The sequence below is a fragment of the Thermobia domestica genome, chromosome 9, assembly GCF_964235325.1.
Source record: "Thermobia domestica chromosome 9, izTheDome1.hap1.1, whole genome shotgun sequence".
Classification (NCBI taxonomy): Eukaryota; Metazoa; Arthropoda; class Insecta; order Zygentoma; family Lepismatidae; genus Thermobia; species Thermobia domestica.
In genome coordinates, this window is record NC_137462.1 from 68,057,827 (window position 1) to 68,078,636 (window position 20,810).

At 33.7% G+C, this 20,810-nt stretch overlaps 1 protein-coding gene across 2 annotated transcripts in view; it reads left to right on the top strand.

Annotated features, from left to right (window-relative positions):
* The window catches only part of LOC145694714 (phospholipid-transporting ATPase ABCA3-like), a 187,752-nt gene that overhangs the window by 83,914 nt on the left and 83,028 nt on the right, over nucleotides 1–20,810 (top strand). For both annotated transcript variants that reach the window (XM_081771243.1, XM_081771244.1), the window contains exons 9-10: nucleotides 17,569–17,830; nucleotides 20,277–20,431. In XM_081771243.1, the coding sequence (XP_081627369.1) occupies nucleotides 17,569–17,830; nucleotides 20,277–20,431 (417 nt within the window). The remainder of the gene's footprint in view (nucleotides 1–17,568; nucleotides 17,831–20,276; nucleotides 20,432–20,810) is intronic.

Consider the following 20,810-nt stretch of genomic DNA (forward strand, 5'->3'; position numbering starts at 1 on the left):
TAGGACTAAATAGGAAGCGTAATAATTATGGCGATCGTGAAAGCAAAGTGTCATATAGATTTGGTAATTCTTACGCGAATCCTAGATTTACATAATGTTTAGGCAGTAGGATAAATATACATGAACGTAAAACGAATAAGAAGATGCCCCAGGATGTAGTGTAATTAGGTTCGGATTTAAGGGGAACCTTAGGGAGAATTCAGTCCCGGCCGTCCACTCCGACAGGGCCTTAACTAAAAATGAAAAATGACTTTGAAAAAATAATTAAGTGACTGATATTTCACTTTAGTTTATTGACGTAATTTGAGAACCCACACAAACATTTTTGGGATAGGTTTATTTTATGTAGCTAATTCTCACTTTCTTTTAATTTATTTGACTTTTTATTGCCCAGTTACATTGAAAAATGTTGAAATTCTGACTTTCTCAGAAGTCGTACCCGAGTCTTTCTAGAATCACACAGTTCAACTATATTTATTTCTTTTCCTGTGTTTTTCTAAAGTCTTTAATATAAACAGTTAAATTACATTATTTTATATACTAGTAGGTGGTCTTTGAATATTGAGGAACTTTAGAACGTGAGTATTCATTCCAAATACAAATATAACTTTGCTAGAAGTGCGCACGAAACGAGACAATTTTCGTGAAGAGATTCGACACCAGACAAAACAACTCTTCGTACAGAATCACTTTCACCACGCATTTTCGAGACGAGACAGCCTCAACTCTTGTGCGTACCCTTAAACATGTCACAACTTGTAAACAGTTATTATTATTATTATTATTATTATTATTATTATTATTATTATTATTATTATTATTATTATTATTATTATTATTATTATAAGAAACTTATCCTTATATATATATATGTATATTATCTCAACCATTATGTGCTTTACTGATATTTTTTCACTAAATTGTATTATCTTTAGTCAATAAGCATCACGTAATCTTGTTAGTGTTGGGCTCTAAATATATAAATCCAGACCTGAGAGTGGTATCCCAAACTGAAACTGAACCTATCTGAATCATTAATTGTACTCATGTTAATGCAGTATAGCATACTTTATTTTACGTTCCCCATAATAATAATAATTTAATCTAGTTATTTCATGTGAAATTTAGTACAGGTATATCACAAGTGTGTAGTAATCATAGTTATAAGAAAATACATAAAATTATGAAAACGTTAACAGAATGATATGTAAAATTAAACTTTAAAACAGAATGATAATTTTAGATTATTTTATCTTATTTTATCTTACTAATCATAGTGTGTGCTGTCCTTTCGTTATAGCTATAATAAATGGTTTAATGTGCTATTTCAGTACAGGGGTGTAGCCACGGGGGGGCCCATCGGGGCCAGGCCCCCCCAAATGACCAGCTTTTAAAACATCATTGTAAGATTACCTCGCTTCAGTCACTTAAAAATAACAACGTTTACATATAATTAATAATTTACGGTAAAATAGTATGGAAAAATACTATTTTACCATACTAATCTAAAAATAGTATGGTATCTGCTCCTTATACCTATCGGAAAACAGTATGGTTTATTTTTTTATTATTATTTTTTTTTTACAGCAGATTACACAATTTATTGCGATTTATATTTGACACTTTGAAGACAAACGTTTCAACAAGGTACTGTAAATACTACCATAAAACAATGGTACTAAACTGATTTGTAAGTAGGCCTGCATCACATTTTTTATATGCTGTAACTAGTATTTTTTTAAAATATTTATATCAGATGAAAAATGTGGTGAAAAACAACGTTTTCAGTATGAATTTCAATTAATCAGTAATTTTCAACTATGTCACCATCCCCCTTAGAAGTACTAATGGGGACCGAATTTGGATTTAAACGGCATCGCAAGTGGCACTGTTCATATCAGCCACTCCGAAAACTATGATTCGACATTAATATTGGTCATTTTCGATCATTTTTGTATATCTTTCTCTTCTCTTCAAAGTGCACCTTCAAAGTGAAGCTACAACTATTCCAGGCCCGAACCTCATCTACGTTGAAAATTTAATGGAAATCAGTCGGGGTGGCTCAAGAGTTGTTACAAATGTAGTCATTTCATTATATATATATATATATATATATATATATATATATATATATATATATATATACAGCGGCGTGCCGTCAAGGGGACTAGGGGACTAGGCTAGTCCCCTGGAATTTTAATTAAAGTATTTTGTGATAAATATATACCAAAGAAAACGAAAACATTGTTAGTATTTCTCTATTTTTGTAAAATAACACTATTTCAATTGTTCTGACACAACTATAGTCAACGCCCGTGTGCTGGGTGCGACAGCGAAGTGGAGATCGGAAACGCTCGGGTTTTAATCGGCTTTTCTCGGGGAAGGGAATAGGGTCCAGTCAGCTAGTCCTCATATTATGTTGTCTAAGCTCTAAGCATGGGCGTTCTGTCGTAAGAGAATTTAATGCTCGTTTGCTTTTTACAGTTAACAGTTTTAACGCTATTAAATTTACAACATTAATCTTGACACTTTGAGAAATCTAATAAAGTGTGAACTTTTTAGATTATCAATATATTTTGCAAATGACTCGAAGAATAAAGTATGGAAGGGGGCTCGTATGAGAAATCGAGTCCCTTGCAGCTAAGCGATGGCGCAAGCAGTGATTTTACTTCAATTGGTATAGGGATCAGTAAGGGCGGGGATCGGCCGTTTCAGTCTTGTATTCTGGACCATTGAATTCCTTAATTTTCAAGAAATGCAACAAATAATAACCAGTAGTAGAACAACTCCAAGCATTTCCATTTAGATAAAAATGAAAGATTATATACATAATATCAAAACGGATTATTTTGCTTCTTCAAAATAGTTAACTGCATGTAAGACAAGAAACAAACTGTATTGCTGGCCTTGTATTCTGTTCCACATAGAAAAGGACGTGTGGAATAATGATGGCTTTTTTGACATGAACAATTTTCACAAACCCAAGTTGCGCCAAGAAAAATGTTATTCACACCTGTCCACAATAACTAAATTGAAAACTTTCGGGAAACCAGAATTGATTTTTAATTGAGCAAGCAATGCAGAAGTTGATTCAAACCGAGAACTAATGAACCGATTGATTTATTCCTCTTGTTTTATGGCTAAACAAGAGCTATCATTTAGAAGTCATGACAAACAGGAAGATTCTGTCAATTAGGGAAATTATATTGAGGTAATTCAGTTACTTTCTAAGTACGACACTAAATGGACTTACAGGGGCGCCTGAAGAAAATTTTCTAGGGAGGGGCCATCTCCATGGTTGCTATGTTGCGTCTGGTATTTCTGGTATTTAATATACGTGGTTTGCTATATTACGTATACATTTTCGTGAGCCAGAGGAAGGTCCGGGCCCCACCCTATCCTCTCGTTCGGGCGCCCATGTTGACTTGTCATCTTCACAGTATGAGAGTGTTTAAAGGAACGTCAAACAGAATTCAGAATTATATTATTAAATGTGTTTGGTGAGTAATTCTGGATAAAATTAAGTCAGAAATAAAGAATACACTTCTTACAGCAATAATGTTGGACAAAACTACGGACATTGCAAAGATCTCTCAACAATCAATCGGTACGTGAAAGACGGCAATTCATGAAAGACTTGTTTTGCAGATGTTACTAGTGCTTGTACTGCGACTGCTCTAAGTGAGCATGCTTTCGAAGTTCTCTCTCACTTTGATTGTAAGCAAAAGCTTGTAGCATTATTCTATGGATAGAGCTGCCATATTTTCTGGACATTTGAACGGTTTACAAGTTTTTGTGAAATGGTGTTTGAGTGCATTCACCATATACTGCCATGCTTACAGACTCAATCTCGTTGTTCCACAGTCTATTAATCACATCAAGGAATGTAAAATATTTTTTAGAATAAGTGTCATTCCAAATTTCTTTTCATATTCATCGAAACGCTGTAACGTGCTTGCTGAATCAGAAGTAACTAAGCGATTTCCAACGGTTGCCACTATAAGATGGAATTACAATTCCAAAATTGTGAATGCAGTAAATGAAAATCAAATAGAACTCTTACGGTGTTCTGAGAACATTGTAGAAGATTCAGATAATTGCGACACCGAAGCTTTCATGACTACAAAAAAGAAAAAAAGAAAAAATGTGTGAGTTATCATTGAAGGATTTCGATTTTGCATTTCTCCGCACGGATATACTATTCAACATTCTTTAAAGTAAAACCTTGGATGTGAAATATTGCATCCAAAAAGTACAATAATGGTATCTCAACTTAGAAATGCAAGAAACGATTTTGAAGACATAGAAAAGTAGAATTGGATGACAACGGGAACCTTATAATAAAAGACGTAAAGTAGATGACTCAACAGATTCAGAAATTAAATATGTGCGTATCTTCAATGACATTATTGATACTGCGATTTTAAGATCCCAGTGAGTTACAATTTCTTGAGCTGTTAGATTTAAAGAATTTTCAGTGCTTGAAATCTCGATTTCCTGATTGCTTGTTTTTGACCCTTAAATCAATTTACGAGAGTTTTCTTTTTAATTTTAACAATTTGCGGAGTGAATTAATATAGGTTTACAGACTCTTAGATTTTTCAAATAAAACTGTGACTGAAATTATCCATTTCTTGAAAGAAAGAGGCTTGGTAGAAGAAGCATTTACAGAAACATATAAATTGTGTTATTTGGTGTCAACAATACTACTCAGGACCTCCACTCTACAGCACACATTCTCTTCGAACCTAGTCCCCTGTGAGAGGTGAACGGTAACTTCGTGGACAAATTTGGGCGGGTGATAGTACATCTAATACCAGCCATACACTGACGTATTTTTCAGCCGTAGCCATAAAATTTCTTGCGCTAGTCTTGTTAGCAGCTGTCAATACGTTAGTGTATGGGACCTGGCGTACGTTTACGTACCGAATTTTCATACGCTGGAAAAGTCTGGGTGCTTTTAACTTCGAGCGTAAATACGGCGCGTAAAAACGGCTCAGATGAAAGGGTTTTCAAGCAGCAGGTGGTCTCTTGCCCTTTCCACGGCCTTCTCCCTCTTCTGGTCGTATTGTTTTCAGAAGAGAAAACCTGTTCTTGTGTTGTCCTCGCGAATCGTTGCTGAGGTTTGCTGGTAGACTCTCCAGAAATAATCATTCCAATCTAGTTTCAGTCTTTCCATACAAGATACGATTTCGGCTGAACTAATATTTCCTATTGCACAAAACGAGACATCATTTCCTATTAAAATTCATAATTAATTTTGAGTGCACAGAGAAAAAGGTATTTAAATCCAATACTTCCTAATCTGAATTCGCAAATTATGAGAGCTCCTCCGTGGCTATATAGTCAGCGTACGCGTCCTCGGTGCGGGGCGCCCTGTTCGATTCTAGGCGGGAGCTCATGCGGTTCGGGTTCTACTTCTCATATAGGCTCGCTAAACTTATCTAACCTGATGCCTTTCGACTAGGAATTTAAGATTTAATTTAATATTTGGACATTAGTTTTTTTTTTCACACAGGTAAAGGCGCATATAAAGATGAAGTCACACCTTCAGAGTTACCCATGTTGTGATACTGAAATGAAATCTTTGAGTTTAACTTCCCACGATTATGCCATTTAGACTAAAGAATACAATAATTAAGGTAAGTGAATGATGATGAGAGAATTGGTGGAATGAAATGTGGGAGGAAACGAGAGTACCCTGAGAAAACCCACGGACATGATGTTGCCCACACAAACTTATTTGGACGGGGATTGAACCAGGGACCCCACGCACCAGAGATAAGTGCTTTAGCACTCAGCCGCTGTGGCCCTCTGTTGTGTGTGTGTGTGTTTTTTTTTTTAAAAAAGTATGACTGTCAATAGCATTTGACCAATTCTTGCCGAATTGAAAATTATCTATAAATCATATGTTGCTCCCACTATTGAGTATTGTTCTCCTATCTGGTCTATGGCCTGCCCTACTCATTTCAAAAATTAAATTCCGTAATTAATTTCTTTTTAGCCATTGTATCCTACCGAGTACCTCACCTCCGAACACTTCCAAAAAATAACGTTTTAAAATCTCTCAATATCAAATCTCCCCTAGTGAGAAACAAAATTTCTGACCTAATATTTTTGCAAAAAAAATTGTAAATGGCCACATATCATATGAACAGTTGTTAAGTCAGATCAATTTTCGCGTACCCGTTAGAAGAACACGGTCCAGTGATCTCTTTTACACTTGAGCTGTGAGAGTTAATATTGTCCAAAGGTCCCTTCTAAACAAAATTAGATCAGTACCTATAATCAGTTACCAGAAACTGTAGACGTTTTTTCAAGTGAGTATACTTTCAGATCATCTATAAATAAGCTATTTTTGTAATGTCGCTGTTGTCTTGTACCATCTTGACCTCAAATTGTAATTAAATTTTTATCAAATTGTTAAAATGTTTCAGAGTAAAATGGCCTAGTGCTGTATCTGTAAGTTTAAATAGTAGTAATCCTGACCTTGAACAAGATACTATCCGATATTTCCCTGATAACACGGAGCAAATAATTGAGTTTGAATATCGAAATTCGATGACGATTTTTGCCATTTTGACAATGTGCTGCTTGTTATTTTAAGTACTTTCTCAACTTTACAAGAATTTATAGCGAAATAGGTTCAGAAAGTAACTATTTTGCACGCGATGTTGACATTACTCGTAAAAAAAGAATTAATAAACCACGAGATATAATGTTTCTTTCTTCGTATATTGTTCCAAACCTCAGTTTGTGCAAATATTTAAATCTAATAATAATCCTATTTCACCATTAATGCTTATATACTAAGTCAAATAGCAAATCGTTGTACAGCTTTTTTTTTTGTGTGTGTGTGTGTGTGTGTGTGTGTGTGTGGTTGATTCCCAGCCGTAAAAGTTCTGGTTCAATTCGAGGTACCGGCCATGTTAAATATTTTTCAACATTGTATTATATCTCATCATGATGGGGATATGTTTACGAACACTTACCTGAAAAGTACAACAGATATAAGCCCAAAAGAGATCATAACTAAGACCAGAATTGAAAATTACACCTATTTACAGGAAATACACTCATAAATTTATATTAACTTATTAAAGCATTTCTCAATCTCAGTATTGTTAGTACTATCAAACCTTCCTAGATAAATGTCAACTTAAGGTATATTGCCATAAAATATTATGTAACACTCAATACTTGTCACTTAAATAATTTATTTCACGAACAACTCAATCGTTTTACTATGTTTGTAAGTAGTGTATGCATCATTATTAGGAGAATTGACATAGTTGACGCAATCTGCTACTTAATAGTGTATATTTTTCATAGAATTACACATTGAACATAGTAGAAACTCATCTTCAAAACTGCTTCGTGTGGATGTTTCCATATTGCAGGCTATTAAACATTTATTTATGAAATATGAACTATCACCTAAGGCGTTTTTCAGAAATTCGAAACAAATTCTCCCTCAAGAGTAAATTACCCGTTGTGGATCTTTTCAGGAAAAAATAGTTATGTCATATTGTCCGGTTATTAATAAACCATTTATTTATCAATTACGAACAAAATTAACTGACTCGTGTTTGAGAAAATATCTCGAAAAAACTCTCAGGCAAGAGTAAACTAACCTTTTTTGTATTTTTACTACAGAAATAACTTATGCCAGATAATAAAAGTGGTCATTTTCGGTAAAATCGCGTTTGTCTTTTTATTTTCATCTATCAGTGAACTTCCTTTATTTTGGGGGATAGGAAGAAAATTCGAAAACCTTCCCTTGGAAATCTGATAAAAGTATTAAGTTTAGAAACTTATCACTCGAATTTAAAGAAAATTATCCGATGTTGAGTTTGCCCTTACTTACTACTCAATTGATTTGTATGTATATGTGGAAACCCTCAAGTTCGGGTGGATTTCACCCTCATATCATATACCCGACAGCAAGAATGAAGAAAAAAGTCATTAAGTTTAAAACATTTTTTTACTACAGTAAATTACTAAAGACTACATTTAAAGAAAACATGAAAATAAACAGTGATAAACTGGCAATAAACGAAAACCAGAGTAGAACTGAATTTAACCTGACCCCGCATGCTAACACCGGGCGACGGTAATTTTGTCACCGGAAAATTTGTCACGGTAATTTCGTCACCGGTAATTTTGTCATCAAAATATTACCATATAGGTAATTTCGTCACCGAAAATAATGTCACGATAATTTCATCACCAGTGTCTTTTAGAACATAATACAAGTACAATGAATGAACTCGAAAAAGTTTTTGGAATTGTTTTCTTTAAACTTAAACTGCCAAAACTATGCAGCATAATAAAAATAGATTATTATTATTAAATAAAGAGTTACATATTTTACATATTGTATTTGAGACAAGAGATAAAAGTTTCCAGTAATTCTATCACAGAAATATTGTCATATAGGAAATTTTGTCACGGTTATTTCTTCACCTTTGTTGAATTAAATAGAGACAAAGCAAACGATCAAACAGCTTACGTTATTTTAATAATACTTAGAAAACAGTTCAGTTGGTGTTGAACTTTGCAAAATTGAAGTTTCTGGTACTCGACGCAAGAACAAGCACCAGTAGAAGAAAATAATGTCTGCTTGAGCAAATGTTAAAAGCACAGGCAACATGGGGAACTAATGGGTTCATTATTCACTATTTACAAATATTAAATTTTGTGAATATCAAAATTTCAGAACAGAAAATAGCAAACAAATATGGGAAGATACGCCAATCTGTTAATTTTCCCGCAGAATAGACGAAAATTTTCATCGTTTTAGTACCGTTCTCTGAACCCAAACTCTTGGACCTTCCAAGTTAACAGAGTCATTTGAAAAGAGTGGCCTTTTTTTAAGAGCTATTAAAAGAATTATATTATATTTCACCTCTGAGTAAACATTGGCAAATTGTTATTGGATATATGTGAAAAGAACAAATTTCTATAAAGGAAGAAAAACGTATAAATATTTCTGGATGTTTCCTTTAAATATAGCCTTATGAAGCTATTAAAAAGTGAAACATGGATGGTGAACGCAACTTTTCAATGGCTTCAAAAAAAAAAAAAGTGTATGTTATTTGAGGTGATACTTCCTTTACTAGGTATACGCCCTAATGTAGACCAAGACACAAAATTCATATGAAGAACTGTTTCGTGCGGTGGTGGATCAGTGCAGTGAATTTAGTGAATATCCGGACCTGTAACTATGGTAATGGGTTTTGATATAGCGTAAATGCAACTTTTGGAGATTCAACTCGTTTATAGCGTTACTTTTTTCACCTGACTCAGTCAACATAGAGGAAGGTCCAAGACCTTGGACTCTTAGAACGGTACAAGAGCAATTAAAATTTTCGTCTATTTTGCGAGAAAATAAACAGATTTGCATTTCTTCTAATAGCAGATGTGCATCGATTAATACAAGTGACTTTGGAGGAAGAGCTGGAACTTCTGGACTGTTTTGATAGCACTTGCGTGTCAAACACGTATCGCCGTGTTAAAGCTCGATCTGGGAATATTTGTTTGCGTAATGTGCCCCGTCTATATCCCCCAGATAGTTGGAATGTTCACCAAGCTACCTTTAACAGCAATTCTAGGATAAATAATATTTGTGAATTGTGGAATCAGAAGTTTCATCATCTAGTAGGAATGTCCCACGCAACTATTTGGAAGCTTATTCATGAAATACAACAAATTGAAGCAACGGTTTCAGCTGTGCTTCATCAAGATGCTGTGGGCAACCACCCAAACAGCAAACTAGAAGAGTGTTTGAGATTTTTCAGAAACGGCTCTAATCTTTGTGCTTAACGTATAACACTGGAACTAAATGTTTGAAAAAAATTTTGCTTGTTCTTTCCTATCATGTTATGAAGAGTAGAAAATGAACATGTAAACCATTTATTGTATTAATACAAGCTATATTTTGTTTGCTAATTTTCTGTTCTGAAATTTTAATATTGCCGAAACTTAATATTTGTAAATAGTGATATATGATATAAATCCATTACTGGCCCATTTTGCCTGTGCTTTTAACATTTGCTGAAACTGACATTATGTTATTTTACTGCTGTTTGTTCTTGCTTCGAGTATCCGAAACTTTGATTTTCCAGAGTCGAACACCAACTGAATTGTTTTCTAACTTTGATTAAGATAAGGTTAGCTGTTCCGGTCGTTTGCTTTGTCTCTACTTAGTTCAACAAAGGTGAAAAAATGACCATGACAAAATTTCCTGCATGCTAATATTTTGGTGACAAAATTACAAGTGACGAAATTACTGTCGAAATTTCCGGTGACGAAATAACCTATATGCTAATATTTTGGTGACAAAATTACCGGTGACGAAAATTCCGGTGATGAAATTACCTAAGTCCGCTAACACCCAACCTTTCAATAAATAAATATTTAAATGATTTTTAACAACTAGATAAAAAAAAAACTAAATGGCAAGATAAACTTTGAAATAAAAAAAAGGTGGGTGGAAGCAGTGGGGAGGATCCCTTCAACTTACAAAAGCCGAGGTAACAAGGATCAAACTATTTCTAAAGAATGGGCTGGAGGTAGTTGTATAAGTCTTATTTTTTCTTTCTGGCCTATTTTTGAGCTGTAGATAAGGTAGTAAAAATTGGTATCCCGTGAGGGGATAAGTTATTCTATTTGTTACTACTTCGTTAATTTTGTAAGAAAGAAAAAAAACGAAAGCTGCAACCATTAATAAATCATATTTTCTTTAAATTGAATTTATCATTCAGTAGCCCACTTTTTAACGACCAAAGTCAGCAGTCTAAAACATTGTATAACAAAATAATCAATCAATTATTCAACTATCGGAACACTCCTTTACTCCCTTATTCTTTGTAAACTGCAGTTCCAAACAATAGGCTTATTTCGGAAGGTAAGAGGAAACCACACATCAAGCTCGTTCAGATTGTATTAAATCATCATTGTGCCTGTTTTGAAATTTAAATGTTTGCAATTTACATCGTAAAAAATTGAATATATCTTTTTCCCTGTCCTGTGTTCTCCTCCTTCGAAGTACGATTTATATAAATATTTAGTGATCTCAGATCACTAAGTACAATGATCTAAGATTGTACCAAAAATAGGCCAATTGGATTGAGCTGCTTGGACGTAATATAGATAAATGTGAATTTTTAATCCTCTTCGGCGTGGATCCCAGTCTGTTTCTTCTATACTTTCTTTTTATTCTTTCTCATGTGGTTCGGATTCCACGTTAATCAGTAGGTCCACGTCTCATATAGCCTCGCTGCTGAAAGGGACGCTAAACTAAAATCAACTCAACTCAACTCTTTTTATTCTTTTACTTAACAACACAATGTTTATAGCACCTGCACTTAAAACCATGGCCTCAGATAGATCCGTCTTGTTCAAGCAAGTTGAGTAAACTGGAAAACGACCATGTGCTCAAACAACAGGCAAGAGGAAGAGCGAAAAATGACCGCTTCTTTTTCTTCTTCTTTTACGCGCCTATTTTTACGCTAGGTGTATGGGCCAACTTACGGACCGAAATTTACGACATCATTTTACGGACCGAAAATGCGCGCTGAAAATACGCTAGTGTATGTTGGCCTTAACAAGAAGAAGAAAAAAAGTCGTAGTGAGCATGGGACAAATTTCGTCCCGTTTACGAGTGAGAGTGTCGAAAACGTGAGAACATGAACTTCAGAGGTCAACAGCTTAAAACCAATACATCATAGAGAGCGCGGTTAAAAACGTCACTTAGAAAGTCATACCTACTCTGTTGAAAAATGCATGTTTGGAAACGCAGCTATGCGTACACACGGGATTCCCCCAAAGGCACGGAGGGATTCCCGGACATGCTGTAAAGGAAAGAAGTGTCACACTTTGTTAATCCCGTGCGCACACGTAGCTGCGTTTTCAAATATGCATTTTTCAATAGAGTAGGTATGACTTTATAAGTGACGTTTTTAACCGCACTCTACACGATGTATTGTTTTAAGCTGTTGGCCTCTGAAGTTCATGTTCCACGCTTTCAACACTCTGTCATTCCTAAACAGGAATTTCCCCCATGTTCACTAGGACCTTTTTGCTTTTTTTTAAGATGTACTATCACCCGTCCAAGTTCGTCCACATAGTTACCGTTCACCCTGTATATATAGATATATAGATAGATAAATAAATAATTGCATTATTTCGGAAAGTTGCGAACTATAGCCTATATAAATTGAATCATACAGAAGTTATTCGAAGACGCACTTGACACCACCATGACTGGTGAAGAATCCTGTGTGTATTACAATGCAATAAAACTCCGTTTTGCGGCTATCTCAGCATTATATTTACGTCACACTATTTTCTGTAGTTAGTTGTTAGTGATCGTAACCACCGTTTTAAAATTCCTTTGCGTTCCCACTTGTATCGCTATTTCTGAGAATGTTTAAAACTACTGATTCGAATCATTACCCACTCTTTTCTTCGAAGAAGTTTCGCATGTGAAACAGAAGAAACTTTTTTTTGTGTGTGAAATATTTTCCGCGACGGAACACGCACAATTTGCAGACCTAAAGATATTAAAAATCTAATTCGTCGGATATTAATGTCGTACTACTTTTTTATTATTATTTTTGGATTTGAATATTTCTGAAGAAATCGAGTTTATTCGCATTCTCGTACTGATTTAGGAAAAAAAGAATTTGTAAAGTGGTAAACTGAAGTCCGAAGTCCAAAGATGCTCGAAAGCTTGTTTACAAACGAGATGTCCCTGTTTCTTCACGTGTGCAGCCACGTCGAATCTGTGGTCGACGAGGAACAGAACTCTGCATCGTTAACACTGCCGAACCTCAAATGCACGAAGCATCCTGGATCTCGGAAGAAGAGGTCGATGTTATTTCTTTAAATCCTGTTTTAACTGCATCTTCCGCAGTACTTTCTCCTTGCCAATCACCAGTGACCTAAAATGATGGATGTGATCTCCTTGGGGGAACAACAGTAGTTTTGAAGAATTAGGAATGGTTAATTAAACAACCTTATGGGGATAAAAGATTATTACGAGTCTACCATTTTCTAATACTTTGATTTGTTGGCGAAAAACGCTACAAATATATTCACAATAATATAAGCATTTTGTAATAAAAAGTTCTACCATTAAAAATAGTTTTTTATTGTAATAACCCCTAAAATAATCAAAATAATGAAAAAACAAAGATCAAAAAGTGTTACGTAACAAAGGGGAGGGGTTCGGCCTTGCGTTACGAAGTGTGACAAGCAGGTGGGACGGGGTAAAACTTGTCAAAAATAGCGTTACGTAATATGTGGACGGCCCCTAGAACAGGAAATGAGACATGGATGTTAATAAAATAATTATTTTTTTTTTTTAGTCACAACTAATAATAAATTAATTTTTGTCAGGAAATCTTAAAGAAAATAAGTGCAATTTCAAAGAAAATCAGCCTTATGTAGATAGGTTCTGTGTGCAAGGGCTTAAACTAAAATAGTTATGCACAAAGGTATAACGTTTGGTCCGGGACAGTAATTATTGGTTAAACATAATAAAAACTACCTGGAATATAATTTATGGACAAAAAGCAAATAATAATAATAATAATAATAATAATAATAATAATAATAATAATAATAATAATAATAATAATAATAATAATAAGCTAGAAACTAGTGTTTTTTAGTTTCCCGGAAGGAAACAAAAATTTGCCGGTTTTTCAAGCCTCAAAAACACTAGCTGCACCATAATTTCTTTTGGCTTTGTAGCTGCCCCCCCTGAAAAACGACGGGCCCCCCTACATAAACCTGCTGGCTACACCCCTGTTTCAGTACCAATTTCACTTCAATAGGAGGCGTATTATTTAGCTGATGTTGTTGACCACAAACGACATATTTTTTTTAGCATAATTTTAGTTGATTATTTCGCAAATTACGCATGAGGATTTACGTCATTTTGTTCAGCTCAGAGAGATCTATCGATTGATGTACATGTCATCTTTGAACTAGTGGTGGGCACAAAAACCGGTTTTTCGGTTTTTAGAAAATCAATGATAGTTTCAGTTAATTTTTGTTCATTTAATTTTAATTTGTTCAAAGTTTGAACATTTTGTTTTTCATTCTTCGTTAATTATATACTAGAATATTTTGTTTATCGTATCAATAAGATTTTATTTGTGTGATGGTTAATAATTAATGTGATAGTTAATAATTACGTCGTTTTGCATCAATAATTTCTAAGTTCAGTCTTCTAGATAGCTTATGCAAACATATAAGTTCAAGAATAAAAATGACACAATACTTCGTGAATACAATATTTACTCAGTGTTTATTTTAAACAATTGAATGTGTTTGGACAGATTTTGATATAATTTCTGTTGCGTTCTGAATTAATTTGTTCCCATTTCTCCTCATTATCTTAATAATGATAATTTAAGTGTTGTGTTATCTTATTCTGCTATCGGCATCCGAAAAATATTTTAACTATTTTTTGAATTGTACCTCTTATTTTAATGGACTGTTTCTATTAATTTGAGTTTCTGTGATCTAAAAGTGATATCTATTGCTTTTTAAACGTTTGATACCATGTAAATGATAGATCTACTTGTTATAAATGACCTTTATATTTAATTCAAAATAAATATACATAACTATAGTTACAACAATAAGGATTTGATTTGACTTGATTTTGAGTTTTGCGTTCCTTTCAGCAGCGAGGTTATATGAGACGTACAATTTAACATGGGATCCGAACTACATGAACTCCTGCCGGTAATCGAATCCGAGTCACCCAGGCCAAAGGCGCGTACACTAACCGCTTAGCCATGAAGGAGTTCTAAAGCAATAAAGAAGAAATGTATATAAAATAATTGTACATTTTAAAGATTAATTTATAAAAGAATTATGTAATTATCATGAAGACAAGGATATTATGTATAAATATTTTCTGCATATTTTTATAATTTAATTTATTTTTGACATATACGACTGTTTGTGAAAATATCACTACATGTAGCGGCCTATACATTTTATGTATTATTAAACTTATATCAATATACGGTTCAGAATTATTTTTATAATTATGTTTGCATTACAATTTAGCTACTTTTACATGCAGGAGCCATAGCCTATACAACGATAATTTACTATACAAAAAAATGACATAATATGACAGACGAAAACTTTTTATTTCGTAGATGAGAAGAAGAGAATAAAGTTTCCGTTTATATGGCAATATATACACTATCACTCAAAAGCTTTTGCACATCCCGGATTTTTGTAAGCATCTACTGTGATCCTATTATTTTGGCACGAGAACTTTACCGCCGTACATCAGATGTACTCCTGCCTAAAGCATAAAATTTGATCACAGTTGAGTCGAGGTCTGAGAGGTACTAGATGATGTGTCGAATTATAATTATTAAAACTGAGATCAAGAAAGGATATTTTATATAGACATTATATAAAATAATCAAAACTGTGCAAGATGAGGCAACAAGTTAGTTTTGTTGAGCGATGTAAATACAGTAAGGGAGTGCAGTGACAGAAATTCCCATATATTATACCTTATAGATATTCTGGCTTTGAAAAAGCTAAAACTTTATTCTTTGAAAAAAATGTTTACGACGGTTAATATACATCTTTCTCTGCTCAATTGCCGCTCAGTGGGAGCGCATATGTAATGGTAGTCGCTACTATTTCAATAAGCAACAATGAAGCATACGAAATTGTCGTGAACACTTTTCAAAGTATGGTATTTTTTATGTTTTAAACATTTACATATCAAGAAGCTATAAAGAACTGCAAAATTTGGAAAACTACTTTCTCTTTGAAATTTTCGTCACTGCATTGACTCAACTATGTCTAAACAAAACTAATATATTGCCTTACCTTCCACGTTTTTGTTTATACTATGCAATATCTAAGTCAAATTGTCTTTCTTGGATTTAATTTTAAGAATTATAATTTGACATGTCATCTACAATACGTTTTACCTCGATTCAACTATCGTCAAATTTGATGCTATAGGAGGAGTATCTCTGATGCAGGCCGGTAAAGTTCTCGTTCCAATATAACAGGATCGCAGTAGATGCTTACGAAAACCTGAGTGTTCGAAAACTTTCGAGTGGTATATATATATATATATATATATATATATATATATATATATATATATATATATATATATATATATATATATATATATATATATATATATATATATATATATATATATATATATAACAAGATGAGTACATTTATACTAGTTAATGAATTCGTATATAAAACGAGCAGTTTTAGTAAATCACAGTAAATGCGTAATTTGCAACATAAAAGGTAATTTTTGTCAGATTATTTACATACTAAATTTTTATAAATGAGGAGTTGAGGTCATTTACAGTGTTGTAAGGACGTGCCGTTTTATGCTTCTGTATTGAGCAGATACCAAGCATATTTCTTCAAGAGAGATAATGTCGATTGTCGTCACCGTTTGAAAAATCAGAAAAAGGAAATAAAATATTAAGTAACTAGCGAAGTAAGTTTTCAATGTTGTCAATTGCAGAAATTAATCATCTGAAGATGGCAGTTTTAATAGAAAATACCTGAAAATGTTAGCAATATTTTATGAATTATATACTTTAGACAAGTACTTTTTTTTAAAAAATATTAAATTAGACTTTTAATAATAATTATCAATTACATACGAAGAACATCCAAAATTACGAACAGTACCCTACAAATGTTTGTTGCAACTTGACCGTCTACAGGGAGGCCACATAAAGGGTCTTCACTATAGCGAAATTAAACTACCGCTAATTTTAGTTTTTCTGTAATATCTTCAAAATAAATAAGAAATATTCGAAAAGCAGAAACGTAGTGAACTAGACAATACGATTTTGCATGTGGTACATTTACCACAATTCACCTATCTGCTTTTGGTATGCCGCTATTTACAGAACCCGCAAAAAAACTGCTAAATCTATCTACAGTTGCAAATCAAAAACAGGTAGATAAGTTGTGATTACGGTTTCATATGAAAAATTGTATTGTCTAGTTCACTACGTTTCTGCTATTTGAGACCCGAGTTCGATTCCCGGCGGGAGCTCATGTGGTTCGGATTCCACGTTAATCAGTAGGTCCACGTCTCATATAGCCTCGCTGCTGAACGGAACGTTAAACTCAAAATCAACTCAACTCGAATATTTTTATTTGTTTTGAAGATATTGCAGAAAAACTTTAAAATTAACGGTAGTTTAATTTCGCTGTAGTGAAAATCCTTAAACGCACTATTTTAGAACAAGTAACTCAATATTGAATTCCTGTGAGTAACCTTATTACACTTCTGTTTAGAAAATATAAAATAATATTTAACAATCACATTTCATGTCTCTCTACTTCTCTCTTCACTGTAATGTAATATTGCGCACGAGAAACAAATAATAAACATCTTGTTTCCTAAGTAAGAATTTAAAATATGGAAATTAAATATAGTAGTTAAGTATTAAAGAATTATATTTCTTCCAATTAATATATAATTTTTTTATCGATTAATGCTGTATTCATATTTCGTCACAGTGTTTCTCGCGTTTAAGAGAGCAACTTCCAACGGATTATCATGACTTACGTAATGTAATCGAAAATTCCAAATATTTCGAACAAGAGGACAACAATCGTAAGGTAGGAATTAAAATAAAAGATTTAAGAAAGAGATTTACATCTCGTGGAGGAGATGTTGTTGCTGTTGATGGAATTTCATTAAATATCTACGAAGGAGAAATAACAGTGTTGCTTGGCCACAATGGGGCTGGGAAAAGTACCACTCTATCCATTTTGACTGGTAAGTTCTTCAAGAAAATGATTTCTGTTCGTCATTTGAGTACATTAAACTAAACATAATTTGCAAATATACATTATTTTATACTGTATAAAACTTCTCTCAACTATAATTTTAGGAATATCAAGAACAATCTCCTGTTTCTTACATATTGTAATTTTTGTTATCAAATTGAGTTCAGATATTGTTAACCAAGTAGCTCTGTGTTTTCTTTTATGGCAATTTCTGTAGTTGCTATAGAAATATTAAAGAAATTAGTAACAATTTCATTCGAAAAATATTTTTGTGATAGTGGATAGCCCTCTGAAAACACAACGGTTCAGTGATAGAGTTCTTACCTCTGGTGTATAGAGTCCTGATTCGATCCCCGGTCAAGTAAGTTTGTGGTGGACAACATCGTGTCCGTGGGTTTTCTCGAGGTACTCCCGTTTTCTCCCACATTATCAATCCATCAATTCTTCCATAGTCATTCACTTGCCTTAATCATCGTCTCCTTTAGCCTAAAGGACATAATTGTGGAACGTTAAACTGAAAGATTTCTTCGTTTTTTTCAGAATCCGACTCCTCTTTTTCTTTTGGGGATCCTTAGGATTAATAATTAAACTAACAATTTAACATCTTCATTACGTATTTCGTTCAACGTTAGAAATAATGTTTACAGTATTTTTTAATTACTTTTAGTGAAGTTAGTTCTTAATTTTGATTCTATTTTTCTTCTTTTTCTTCTTCTTCTTCTTCTTCTTCTTCTTCTTCTTCTTATTATTATTATTATTATTATTATTATTATTATTATTATTATTATTATTATTAGGGAGCAGGATGCAGTGACATAACTAGGGGCAAACGGAACTTGTGCTCCGGGCGCCGGATTGGGAGGGCGCAAAATTGGACAAATATTTTGGGGAGCATTTTGGTTTGTTTGATCAAGGAGGCGCTAAGGTAAGTCCTTGTCCCGGGCGACAACTAGCGTATTTGCATCGCTGGCAGGACGTGGGTACACAATAAATTTGGCAAAAGGAAGCTGCATTCCTTGATATTAATGTTTATTTATTTATTATTTTGATGCATTACCTCTTTTCAGTTATAATGAACAGCAGCCATTTAATTATAGATAAAAAAAAAGACACGTAAGATAGTTTCAAGGTCAATATGACTAATATATTTATAGTTTATAGGACTATTTGTCTAATCAACTGCGCTTTCTATTTTGTTACATAATGGAATTTTGTTTTAACAACTTTATATAGAATATAAACACCACCTTTACCAAGACACTTATATGTCGGGAGGGGAAGATTGCTTACTACAATGAAATTTAGAGCTATATCAGCGGTAGTTCATCACCAGAAGGGTCACTCCTAGCGAATTGGTCTAAATAATGTAGCCAGACGAAGAGTGTTCTGGGAGAAGGCAGTAGTTCTCCAGTCGCCAAGTTGGCGATAATGACAGTGATTAGTAGTGCAACTTGGGCATTATTAATCATTATCATTATTGTCAAAGTGACTTTAAGGGTTTTGATAATGTGGGGTGGAAGGGAACGGAAAACCACCACTCCATCTTTCCCTAGTTTGCTGACAGCAGAAAGAGAACATATATACAATTATCTTTCGCAGGTCAAAATATAGTAACGGAGGTAAAATATCCTCCATTCGGATGTCCAGGAGGTCGATGGCTTGGGAAGGACTCTATTAGACGAGAAAATGACAATGTAGGGAAGATACGTGTAGATAGGGAAAGAAAGACAGGATTGTGGAATATACGTACACTGTTACAGGGAGGTAGATTAGAAAATCTTAAGGAAGAACTGAAACAAATAATCTAGATTTGGTAGAAGTTTGTGGAGTTAGATGGGAAAGCAATAGGGTGTTGAACAGCCTAGGATATAAACGTTTTACTCAGGTAATGAAAAGTGTGGTCTTAATGGTGTATGAATATTTCTTAATAAGCACCTAAAAGAGTTGAGTTGATTTTAGTTTAGCGCCCCGTTCAGCAGCGAGGCTATATGAGACGTGGACCTACTGATTACCGCGGAATCCGAACCACATGAGCTCCCGCCGGGAATCGAACCCGGGTCAAGCACCTAAAAGAAAGGGTACCGGTAGTGAAAGTAGAATTTGTTGATGATAGAGTTATGGAGTTAAGACTTAAAGGAAAAAGAAGGATCTAATAGTGATACAGACATCCACACCGACAACTTCGCGTACAACTGAAGAAGAAGAGAAAAATTATGAGGAAATAGAAGAAATTATAGACAGGTAGAAGAGAGGTGCATGTGTATTGTAATGGGAGATTTCAATGCAGTTGTGGGAGGAAAACAGGAAGTTAGTGTCGTAGGCAAATATGGTTTAAGCTAAAGAAATGAGATGGGAGAGTCAAAAGTGACGAACCAAATTGTTTTAATTTACTCTACCTCAGACTAAACGTTAGTGTAGACATTTATCCATTTTAGGATCTCTTTCTCCAACAAGTGGAACTGTAACTATTAATGGACATAATATTGAAGAAAACATTGATAGCATACGGGAAAACATTGGATATTGCCCTCAACACAATATGTTATTTGACGAAATTACAGTGGAACAGCATCTCATGATATTTGTATTGGTAAGTTTACAGTTGACAAACCCACAAAAGAATAATAGTACAACCAATGATCTTTTCATTTTTAATTTTGCAGACTCCGTTGATATTTGGAATTTTGAACCAGCATCTTAGGGTCTTCTTAGGGCATCCTTAACTTTGAAGTTCTACATTGCGACCCAAATTTGGTTTAAATTTCAGTGAAATCGGTTATTGAAGTGAGTTTTACCGAGTGTTTCTTTACTTTTACAAAACGAACTGCTTTAAAGTATTTCTTTTAACGATAACTTATTTCGTTAATAGTTTAACCCATTAGATGTAAAATTTAACATCACTGAGTCTATGTTTGGTACAAAGATAATTTTAAATATTCTATTTCTTTCAGAAATAATGTATTCTAACG